The sequence below is a fragment of the Larimichthys crocea genome, chromosome IX, assembly GCF_000972845.2.
Source record: "Larimichthys crocea isolate SSNF chromosome IX, L_crocea_2.0, whole genome shotgun sequence".
In the NCBI taxonomy this organism is placed as follows: domain Eukaryota; kingdom Metazoa; phylum Chordata; class Actinopteri; family Sciaenidae; genus Larimichthys; species Larimichthys crocea.
In genome coordinates, this window is record NC_040019.1 from 10,860,020 (window position 1) to 10,871,825 (window position 11,806).

General features: G+C 42.4%; 1 protein-coding gene across 2 annotated transcripts in view; it reads left to right on the forward strand.

The window, feature by feature from the left end:
- The window catches only part of ctif (CBP80/20-dependent translation initiation factor), a 51,058-nt gene extending 47,367 nt beyond the window's left edge, over positions 1 to 3,691 (forward strand). For both annotated transcript variants that reach the window (XM_010742569.3, XM_027282056.1), the window contains one exon: positions 514 to 3,691. In XM_010742569.3, coding sequence (XP_010740871.1) covers positions 514 to 735 — 222 coding nt within the window. In that variant the 3' untranslated portion in view covers positions 736 to 3,691. The remainder of the gene's footprint in view (positions 1 to 513) is intronic.
- The last annotated feature ends 8,115 nt before the right edge of the window (positions 3,692 to 11,806 follow it).

Sequence of the window (11,806 nt, forward strand, 5' to 3'; positions counted from 1 at the left end):
AGATTTGTGTAAGAGCCAAGCAACAAAATTAAAAAGCATAAAACATCGGAACAAATGTACCATAACCCATAAAGCCTATGTTTTATTTTAATGCACAGCATGTACTGTAAGACACACATCTTTGATATTCTAAAGTAGTCTCTTGGCAGTTATGAATAATAAAGCAGGGCAGATGAATTTAAGGAGAGTTATGGTTTAAATGAGACGGACTTCAGTCGTTGTACGGGAGCAATAAGCTCAGAGAGGTAAAACCACATAAGACAGGTGAGATCTGGTTGTCAAACAGTTCCCAGATGCTCGCAAACAGAACCACATCCTCTCGATGCACTTTTGATTACTTACCAGCAGGCTTTCACACACACACACACACACACACACTCAGCTCTATGGCCAGAGGGTGTGTGAACCACTGCTGTCTGACTGTATCCACAGTAACAAGGTGCCAGACGTGTTTTGCTCTCGGTAAGAGAACACCTTCTCTGACCTCCTCCCTCCCTCTTCTCCCTCCTCCAGTTGCAGAGCATGGGGCGTCTCCTTGAAGAGCAGCTCCCAGAGATGATGATCGAGCTCCTAGCAGCCGTCAGAGACAAGATGCTTTGCCCGGCCGAATCTCCACTGACCCGCTCCCTCCTCATGGAGGTCATCGAGCTGCATGCACACCGCTGGAGCCCCCTGGAGGCTCTCACCACCCAATACTACAACCGTACCATCCAAAAGCTCACCACTACTGCCTAGGTGCCAGCTGCACCAGGAGGAGAGGAGACAACCCCCACCCACCCAACCCCGACGCCCAGTGGAAACTCTAATCAGTTGAGCATCAATCCGCTCTCCTAGTTTTACCAAAACACAGGAATTTCTCTTACGTAAATAAACACATGCTTTACATGGTTGTTTAACTGTATATTTCCGTAATTTCTGCACGATAGGCGACCACTGCCACAAACAAACCACACACTATCCACAGGTATCCTCGAGCCATCAAGGCAACACTACATGTGGCGTTCAAACAATGAAAAGCATATTTGACACACATTTTGAGAAAATGGTAGCGTATAGACGGCCAGCAGGGGCGTGCTCGGCCTCACAGAGTGCGGGCGGCTCGCCTGGCTGTGGCTGCTGAGGGGATAAAGGAGGGAACAGACGAGAGGGGTCACATAGGGGAGAGGAGGAGAGGGCAGCAGCCTGTCCGTAGGGAATATAGAGATCCGTACCAAAAGATGAATGGAGAGGGGGGCGGAGAGTCAGGGTAGTCCGTGTCAGTCTCTTCATTGTGTTCATTTTGCCCACCACCCCCTGCTCTCTGTCTCCTTTCTCCTCCCCCTCTCTCTGTCTCTCCGTCAGCCCCTGGGGTCTGTGTGGCTGATAAAAGAGAGAGAAGGAGGAGGCGGCACGGAGCAGACACGATGCTGTCTGTCTGGGCCGTCTGCCCTGCCGGGCCAGGGACCAGGTCAAAGGGCCTCGCTGTGGAGCTCCCCAGCTCCCACAGCTCCTCCCTGCCTTTGTCTCCCCAGCTCCCCACCACCACACAACCCCCAGCAGGAAGCCTTTTTGTGGGGATGAGACAGCGGGCCTGCTGGGCCAGGCTGGACTGAGGATAAGGATCAGGCTGGCTAGAGTAGGGGTGGCAGATGGCTGCTTGAGCCCATGTGAGACGACACACTCCTAACACACCCCTCTGGCACCCCGGCTCCCTGCTCCCCGAGCTCGGGCCGGAGTCACAACAGAAGCAGTGGAAATACTGCAGCTGTGAGGGGGGGGCAGCATTAGAAAAGCATTCAAACTGAACCTGCTGTCTGATAATTCTTTTGTTTTTGTCCTACAGGGGAATGTCTCTTCTCCTCTGTTAAGCCGTGCATGTCCATGCTTTGTTAACCACATTGTTGATATATTATTTTTGTAATCATTTAGTGTTTTTATTGCTGTCGTTTCATTTTGAAGTCTCGTTTTTATGATAAAATGTATGTATGAGGTATTAGTAATAGGCCTTATTGCACAGGTTTGATTTGTTTTGCACTGTTTTGAGGCGATTTGCTTTCAAATTTGAAAAAGAAAAAAAAGAAAAAGCAAAAAAGTTTGAATTTGGATCAGTGCTTGAGGATTAATATTTAAAAAAAAGAAATCCCAGTAGTGAGAGAAATGGGTTGAGCATAGTGAGGAACTTTAGGATGTTTTAATGGACTGGTGGCCTTGTCAATTATCCATTTTTATAGGAGCTCTCTTGTTTTGAGGGCCTGAGGGCAAACTGAGGACTGAACAGTTGGACTCATTCATATCTTTCTTTTACTGAAGAAGAAAGAAAAAAAAACACACACACATCTGAAGAGGAAAAACACGATGTGACAACAACAAAAAAAAAAAAGCATGGCACACTGAGAAACCGAAGTGAAGTGCTTCTTTAAAAAAGTTCTCCTACTCAAGCCATTCTTTGCAGTGGACATTTTGCAAGTGTTTAGTATCGACTGTATTTGATCTTGCTTTTGTTTTTTGAGGAAGAAAAAAAAAAAGACAACTATTAACCTGTGTATTTGAAGATGACAATGATGAAAAGAAGAAATCTTATCTTGTATGACCTCATTAGCTAGTCATGTGACCCTTATTCCAGCTAACGTGTGAACTATGATATTGACGTACCAAGCCAATCATGTACCATTTGTAAATGGGCTCTCTCTCTCTATATATATATAATCTGCATTCAGTATATTTACAAGTATTTAAAAGAAAAACATTGAAATAGGAGGGGGGGTGATAGTGCAACAGAGATGTTAGACACAGGACAAACTGTGCTTGTGTGGCTTGATGTTGGCCTTCCCATGCATTTCTGTCAGGAACTAGCTCATTGTTTGGGAGTCGTCACACACGCGAACGCGCATACATGCACGTATGCGTACGCATACTTAGTTCCCATTGAAACTCCGTTGGCAGTTTTAAGTGTTTTTATATTATTTTCTCTGTCTTGCATCAAGAAAAAAGATCCTGTGTGGTAGAAACACAACCCAGAAGATTAGTTAGATAAGAAGGGTGAAGGGTTTAAAAGCTCACAAATGTTTTCGGCGGTGCAGCCTAACTGTCTGTAAGTGTGTCTGCTTAAGAAGTGATTTTTTTTTTTTTTGTTTTGTTGTTTTATTTTTTTGTCTTTTTGTTGTCTTTATTTTATTTCTAGGTTTCTATTTAAATTATATTTAGCTCATTTATATATATTTTTTTCCCCGTCTGGTGGGTTTCCAAGACATCTGAAACAGTTGTGATACCTAGCTTGCTGGCAAGTGTGTAAGTGTGGTATTACTGTGTTTTAGTTTATGAAATAGAAAAAAAAGAAAAAGAAAAACCCATCAGTGAGTTTCCATTATGCAAAGAGCGAGTCGCTCTCACAGCAGATGGGGGCAGGGGGGAGTCCCCCCCCCCCCCCCTCGTCTGTGGCACTGGAGCCTCCTTTCCTACCCCCCGCCGCACCCCCCGTGCCCTTAGACCCCTCTGCTCGGGTCACATGACTCACCCGACGATTGAATGAGACGCACCTTCATTTGCATATTCTCATAAATTTGGAAATAAAACGAGGCTCCGGTCGGCGCACAGACAAAGCTGTAGGTTTGGTTATTAGTGGGTCATCTGTGAGCTCTTGTTTGTTTTGTTTTTCTAAGCAACTGAAAAATAAACTAACAGGAAAAAAAAAAAAAAAAAGGATGTGACGGAACAAACTATGGTGTGTTTTTTTTTTTTCTTTCTGTCTTCTCGCTTTACATCCCAGTCGCATGGAAGTCAGGGTGGCAACGTGAAGATATTCAGACATCACAAAAGGAAACAATGGCGCACACAGTTTCCTCTGCCATTACCAGATAGACTGCGTAACTAATCTCAGCACCACAGTAGGTCATTATGCTAACAACTCCTACATGTGCACACTGGAACTACTCATCTACATGTCCTCGCATTTACATCGTCACACATTAAACAGACCACACTTCAGAATCTTAACAACTGTGTGTGTGTGTGTGCGTAGCACGTCCTTGGCCAGTGATTTGACACATGCCTGGGGCTTCCTGACTGTGGGCGTCCCAACGGGAGTTCTCAGTGCTGGGGTTGCCTCCCCGCTGAGGACCCCGTCTCTAGAACCTATAGGACGTCCTTCAGCACTCGTCCACATCAATCGGCATAATCTCATGTGTCAGAATATTTAAATCCATTTTTGAAAGTGCGAAACACATTTTTAAATTTGCCATCCATACCATGAGAAGCTTTGTTTACTTTGACAGATATGGACTTAATCGACCAAGTCATGCAACAAAAGCAGTGCAGAGAAAGAAATCCTTTCAGCTTCTGTAGTGGAAGAAGAGAAGGGAGAAAAGAAGTGGAAAGAATTGGTGACAGACAGAAATAAATGTAGGAGGAGATGAAGTGAGGAAATGTATAGATATATATAGAAATGACTGAATCTCTGGACAGCATGCGTGAGCATGAGCAATAAATGCAAATGCTGGAAGAAAGAAAGAGACAGCCTCGGCTGGCAATTAGCATCACGGTTAATTTGGCTCTGTGCAGTGAAAACAGACAGTTGAACAGGCATGTTACTGGGCCCTGAGGGATAATTTCTCGCTGTCTGACTATGCCGCTGGAGCCCGAAACTGGTAAGATACAGTAGCTGCGTCTCCAATTTAGGATCAGATCACATTACAACAAGATGGTGTTATTTGTCTGCACGCAAAGTGACACAATGAGGGAAGAATTAAGAGACTTAAAGACGAGGAAAAGAAAGAGAGGAGGCTGTGTGGATTGATGTGGGCTGTGGACACTTTTCAAATCAAAATCTTTGCAAAGGTTGATGATGTGGACTAGACCTGAAACGATGAGTCAGACTAGACTATTTTAGCAAAAAAAAAAAAGCCAAATATTCACTGCCTTCCACATCTCAAATGTAAGAATAGGTTACTTTTCTTTGTTATACAGCAGTAAAAGGTGAGTTTGGACTTCTTTAATGTTACTTCATAGACACACAGGACTCTTCTGGGTAATGCAGCATACGATCATCTCACCAGTTTTAATGATTTCAACTTTGTTTCTGATAAATCAGGTTTTGCCTTTTGTCATTTTTGCAACGTGCGCAGGTCTACATACTACAACACCCATGAGCCTCAGCTGATGAGGCCAGATAAAGGCTTGAATCATTGCGGTAGTGTGTTCAAAAGCGTATCATTGAATTTGTGACTAAAACACACTGCCGTAGTTGCCAAAATCATCTAAAATTGACTGAACTGGATCAGATTGTATTACATGTTTTCTCAATATAGTCATTAAGCTTCAGCTCACTGTTTGCAGTGCATGTAACAGTAGTTATTGGATGTTTCTTCCCAAAATACAGCTTCTGATCTGATTTTTCTTATGTACTCGGACTTATACCTTCAGTCTTTTAATCTAAGAACCAGATATTTTCTAACCAAGTTTTTATCTTTTTTGTAATAGAAATGTTTCACAGTTTTCATAGACTAAACAAGATTTATCGATAATGAAAATAACCATTAGTTGTAGGATTAAATTTAATCATGTACATCATGGCAACATATCATGACTTGAGCTTTGCCTGCTTTCACTGTTGGCATTGATAGATGAATGGTTTGTGTGTGTGTGTGCGTGCGTGTGTGCAAAGTGACTCACGGCAGTACCGTCCATTGTTTGAGCCAGACAAAAGCAGGCTGCATCTCAGCTGGCCTTGATGACGAACCAAAGACGAGGAGGGAGGACACTAAGATAACTGCTTACACACTCTCCTACAAACTTAAACAGCACAAGCGCTGGCAGATCACAGATCATGTGTTCACGTATCTCCTTGTGGATGTGTCTCGTATCGTCAGTTGTCTGATGGCTCACACATTGTGGTTTTTTAGACCTTTTTTTGTGTGTATGTGTGTGTGCGTGCCCTCTCGTCTGCAGTGTTTGATCAGCGCACAAACAAACTAGAGAAGAGTACTGCGGAATCTATTCTGTTTGGTCAGAGGGATACAGGGGCCACATATTGTGTAGAACAAAGTAGAGTTAAAACACAGAAGCATCCCCAGATGTTTTCCTACAGTACGCTTTGCTGTGGGAGAAATCAATATCTGTGGGCTACGGAGTGGTTTTAGCTCGCTCTCTTGACCTTTCCATCTCAGAATCAGCTACTGCGCGCTGTAGTTTATTCCACTGCCCAAAAAACAGATTCAAGCTCGACTATATTTGGATTCAGACATTTTAGTTGGCTATAATGTACTGAATCTGAAGTCTAATGTGGATCTCTGGCGTGCATTTATTTATTAATAGCATTTTTAGTACCACTATTTCTTTATGGATGCTTCCAAATTAAATCTGTGTGTCATTTCCACCTTTAGACCTTAACATTATTACTTTTTTTATTGTCTTATCGTTCCAAACTGAGCCTGATATAAATTGTTGTCCTGGCTAATGTAAGAGGAAATTAAAAGTAATATGTAAATATGTTGATAAAATCTGTAAAGTTCCAGATTGTTTGGAAGGATTTGGGTTGTATCTCTCAGTATCTTTAACTTGGTGCGTTGTTTATTGCCCTCACCCTCGAACAATAAAATTCTAAGTAAAAAAAACAACAATTAAAGACTAGAAGTAGGAAGTGCATAACATGAATAAAACACCAGAATATAAAGAAGTGGTACTAACTGAAAAATACCATATATAGCAGCCAACACATACACACACACAAACACACACACTTTGCATCAAAATTGAAGTTTTTCGAGGAAAAGTGAAAGATGATTTCAACCAGAGCGGAAACTGGAAAGTATTCCTGCTTCCTGGACTGACAGTAGAGGAAATGATGTCATGACCTGCTCACTTCCTGAATGAACTGTTTCAGAGGCCCATTTTGGTGAAGGACCTGCTGAGTCAGTAAATCAACAAAACCATTGGTTTCTGGTGCCTGTGAATGGATCGCCATCACCATTCTTTTATACCATCAGACACTTGGTGGATCTATTTGAACCTAATAGGGATTATCAGTCTGCACCTCCATTCAAAAATATCATGAGCAAAAACCAAGGCACAGTAATTTGCCAACAGTTTCAATAGAAACAGAAGAATCTAGTTTTCTTGAGTTAATCTGCATAGAGCAAGTTGAACTCTTCTATCTGTACTTGAGATTCATTTTATTTGTAATAAAACAAGCCTGACCTCTAAAGTGCACCGGGCATGGCTCTGTGAGATCGGAGCTGTGACACTGTTTTGGTCTGTCCTCTATGTGGTTTCACATCCCACCAGGGATTTTGCCGGCCAGACTTGTCTATTTGGTCATCTCTCGGTTTATGTATATGTTTATTTCCACCACGAGTAAGTAGGCTACATAGTTTCAAACAGTTTCCCTTTAGTCTGTTCTTACTATCTGAAGAAGGTGATCGCAGCTGGTCGTGGCATCCATCAAAAACAAAACAGTTGTGTATTCTGCGCTGTTATTTTCAAAGCCACTTTTGGGACGCTTTTGAAACACACCCTGGGTGGAATCACAATCATTGTCTAGAACAACCGCAATCAGCTCCGCAACAGGAAGGTGTTGCAGCAATGCCCGGTGGAATCAAGCAGTGTGAGCATGCTGACATTTGGTAAGTACGGCTGAAGACAATGGGAATATCTTTAGTTTAGCAGGTATTTCATCATAAACCAAATTGTTGGATACATTTGATGGCGTTAGATCAAAAGTCACAACAAATCAGTAGGCTTTATCTTCTAGGGACTATAAATGCCTGTTTCATGGAAATCCATCCAATAGATGTTGAGATAACTGAGTCTGGAGCAAAGTAGTGGACTGAGTAGTGCATGGTGTAAAACCTGTAATGCACACAGATAGAAAATAGCCCTGCATTAGTGCAGCAAAAAAACAAATGAAGGTCAAAGTGACTCCAGGATGTGTTCTTGTTAAAGGTGATATAATGAACATAGTATATGGAATATTTTTCGGGCAGACGTGAATCGCACACTGTTGTGTGTGCCAGTGACAGGTCATAAAACAGCTTGCTTTTAGGTGAGGAAACATGTCTTTGTCGCTGAGGAGCATGTGTGCCCTTACGGTGGCCTGGATGAGAAGTGTGCTGCAGAAGGGTACTCTCACTTTGTTGCTGCCAGCAGCAACACACACGCTGCCAGCATCAACAGACAGGTCTTTGTCCAGGCAGAGGAGGGAGAATGAAGGTGGAGGAGAGAGGGAACAAAAAAAAAAGAATAAACAGACACAAACAAGAGAGAGGGAGTTCACAGAGAGGAACGGGTAGTGTACAAAGAAAACAAACTGAAGGGAATCACTGGGTTTCATGCAGGAAAATGACAACGGCTCTCTTATTTGTGTTCACATACACAAGCCACAATTTCCTATTTTGTTTGTTCACAAAATAATTCGGCATGGTGGTGCAGTGGTTAGCACTGTAGCCTCACAACAAGAAGGTTTCTGTTTCAAACCTCAGCTGGGGCTTTTTTGTGTGGAGTTTGTTCTCGCTGTTCTCTCCTCCCACCGTCTAAAGACAGGCACATAACAGGTTGACTCTAAGTTGTATGTCTGTAGTTCTATGTGCCAAGCTGGTGACTTGTCCAGAGTGTTCCCAACTCTTGCCCAAAGTCAGCTGGGGGATGAGGATAAGAGGTTACAAACAATGGATGGATGGAGAATGATTCAATGCAATTACTTGAATATGGAATTGACATGCCGAGCAATCTCATAAATGTCCAAGATGTTGCTTGGGAAGCAAACAAGATAAAACAGAATCAAAAAACTTCTTATAGTCCATAAATTGTTTTTCCAATGTAGGGAAACAGCTTTAAAATTGAGGAACACACACAAAAAAAAGTACATTATGTACTTTAGAGTAATTATAATGATTGGATTATTACATTTTGGACTAAAGATATACTGATGGTCCATTGATCGAAACCCTTGGATGATAATAGTGTTCATCTTCTGAATGGCTTTGGCAGGTGGTACGGACAGATCTAGTTGATGAGGCGGATGAATCACTGCTGAGCCATACCAGATCACCAAGGAAGAGCACTGCTTTTAGATTCATGCAATGCTCGTCTTCTTGCAGCCTTTTTTTGGTAGTATCTCTCCAACTCTTGGACATGTGCCAGAGTATTAGCACACAGAACATTTGCCCTTATATAGTGTTTCAGGGGGCGTTACAAATTTATGGATTTATGATCAAGTGGGATTCATCATTCAGCATACCTATGCAGGAGCAGATTTAGATGGTTAATAATGTTCAGTGCATCTGAGTTGACTTCTCTTATTTTTGAAGAGAACATAGCTGCATGAGACCCATTGTGTCTCTCTCTCTCTCTGCCTTGATCTCTCTTACAAGGTTGATCTCAGCTAAATGCTTTAATTGATGATGAATGGCGTGTGAGCGTGCGCGCACGTGTGTGTGTGTGTGTGTGTCATTTCCAAGCCTGACCAGACCAGCCACCCAGAAGTGTGTGTTCCTTTGTGGCTGACAAGCTGGCGTGAGCAAAGCTTCCGCTGTGAGCTGCACTCAGTGACTGATCAGTCAAGCAGAAATCAACATACAAATACACACACATATAGACACACACACACACACACACACACACACCATAATTAGAGATGGGAAAGGGACATGGGTAACATCAGCACAGCCTCTGCTGATCACTGGAGCAGAAGTGAACACACACACACACATACACACACACACATACACACACACACTCTGCAGCTGTTGGAGGTCGACGGAAGTGTCCGCAGACAAGCAGTGGGAAGTAACACCTGATGTCTTTGTTGCCAGGCTCCCGCCTAGCGACTGTCATTGTGGCAACCTGCTGCGACAAGCACGACCTTGTTGCTAGGCAACCTGAACTTCTGTGACAGATAGTGAGAAAGTTCTGTGGCAAGAGCGAAACTGAAAGACAGAAAAGGAGAGAAGTACAAAGTACAGGAGGACAGGATTCAGACCTTTATGAAAGGCAAAAAAAAAAAGCAAAAAAAAAAACATGAAGGTCTGTGGACAGCTTATCAAAGAAAGCACTGAAGCACAAAAACAGCAAGGACTGACATTTCAACCTGAATGTGTCTTCACTGAAACTGCTGCATCTGTCTGATTTCTCCTGCTCTTTACAGACACACTAACCCTGCGTGCCAGCAGTCCTTTGATTTGTGAGGTGGCACGTTGTGCAAGGCGTGTTCCCGGTATACTGTGTGTGTAAACAGACACATAAAAGAGCTCAGCGCACGGCCAGTGGATCACATGGACTCTTTGTACAAGACACTGCTTTGTCTGGGGACATGTAGACTCTCCCACAGCAACTGATGGTGGTGACTTGGTACACACTCACACACTCACACACACACAGACACACTGAACACACACTAACACAAACTGAATACACTTCATCTACACAGCCTGTTGTGTCAAGTGCGCGTGCCTCCCTGTTGCTCCCTATTTTACAGCGACATAACTAGTTGCAGTACAACTCGCACGGCTACTGTATGTCCACAATAACTCAGTCTCAATATCAAAAATGATCTGTATATATCCATGCTGCAAATACTCAAGCGTGTTAAATGTCAAGAATGATTAAAAATTGGAGTCACGTTACCGAATCCCAAAGTGATATCTTCTGTGTGAAAAAGATCAGATCAAATGTTGTAAATACTAATGTAAGTAACCGTATAGAATTAATTAATTGTTTGATATATGAAACATTAGAAAGTGAAAAAGCAGTTCCCAATATCCTACAGCCGGCTGTGACTTCCTCAGATGTCTTGTTTTGTCTGACCAACAGTGCAAAGCCCAAAAATATTGAATTTACTGAAATGTTAAACCTCAAATTCTTCTATATTTTTGACTGAATTACAGTAGTTGAGAATTAAAGGTCCAGTGTGTAGGATTAGGTGGGACACTAGCAGTGATTGCAACCAAACGAATACTCTCCCACGTCTCACCCTCTCCTTCCATGTATGTAGGAAAAGCTCTGGCTGTGAAATTCACATAAAAAGCAAAAGGCCATATCTAGATCAGTGTTTGGTTTGTGTGTTCTGGACTACCATACAAAAATGGCTCTTCAAAACTCCATGACAGAGGACCTCCTCTCACTGCAGGGCTCGTTTTAAGGCAACGAAAACATAATGATTCTTATTTTCAGGCAATTATACACAAGTGAAAACATACTTATGGATATTATATTCCATTCCTGCAAAGACATACTCCTAAATCTTACACACTGGACCTTTAATTTTCTTGATAAACTCATTAATTAACTGTGTATTTGATCAAATGATCAATTCATCATTTCAGCAGAACTGTATTTTAGCTTCTAAAATAAAAAATAATGATATTCAAGCCAAGAATTTTTCATACGAGTGTGCATCATTTTTATTTTTGAGCCTTCAGGATCAATAAGGAGCTCACACATCGCTCAAATGACCTGATGGACCTCAAAGTATCCAAATCCAGCAAATTCCTGCATCTACTAAGAACGACCTTTCTCTGCTTTGCCTTCTTTTGTCTAGCTGCCAAAGCATTCGCCAGAATCTCCTCACATCTCCTCAGTAAAACAAGAGTTTTACCTCTACAGATAACTCATCTTAAAATGTTCTTGCTTTCATTTATATTATTTATTTCGCTGGCGCTCCCTTCGTTGTCATAAAGCTCCACAAGGCCGTCAACTGCAGTGCTAAACTCACTTTTCATGGGAATCTGGGAGGTCATTACAGTCAAACCTTTCTTTCACAATATTTAGAGCAGCATGGTGAGCTGGTTTAAGTCTCTTCTGAGAATGGGAGACGACCACCCACAAGCCAAGGATAGAC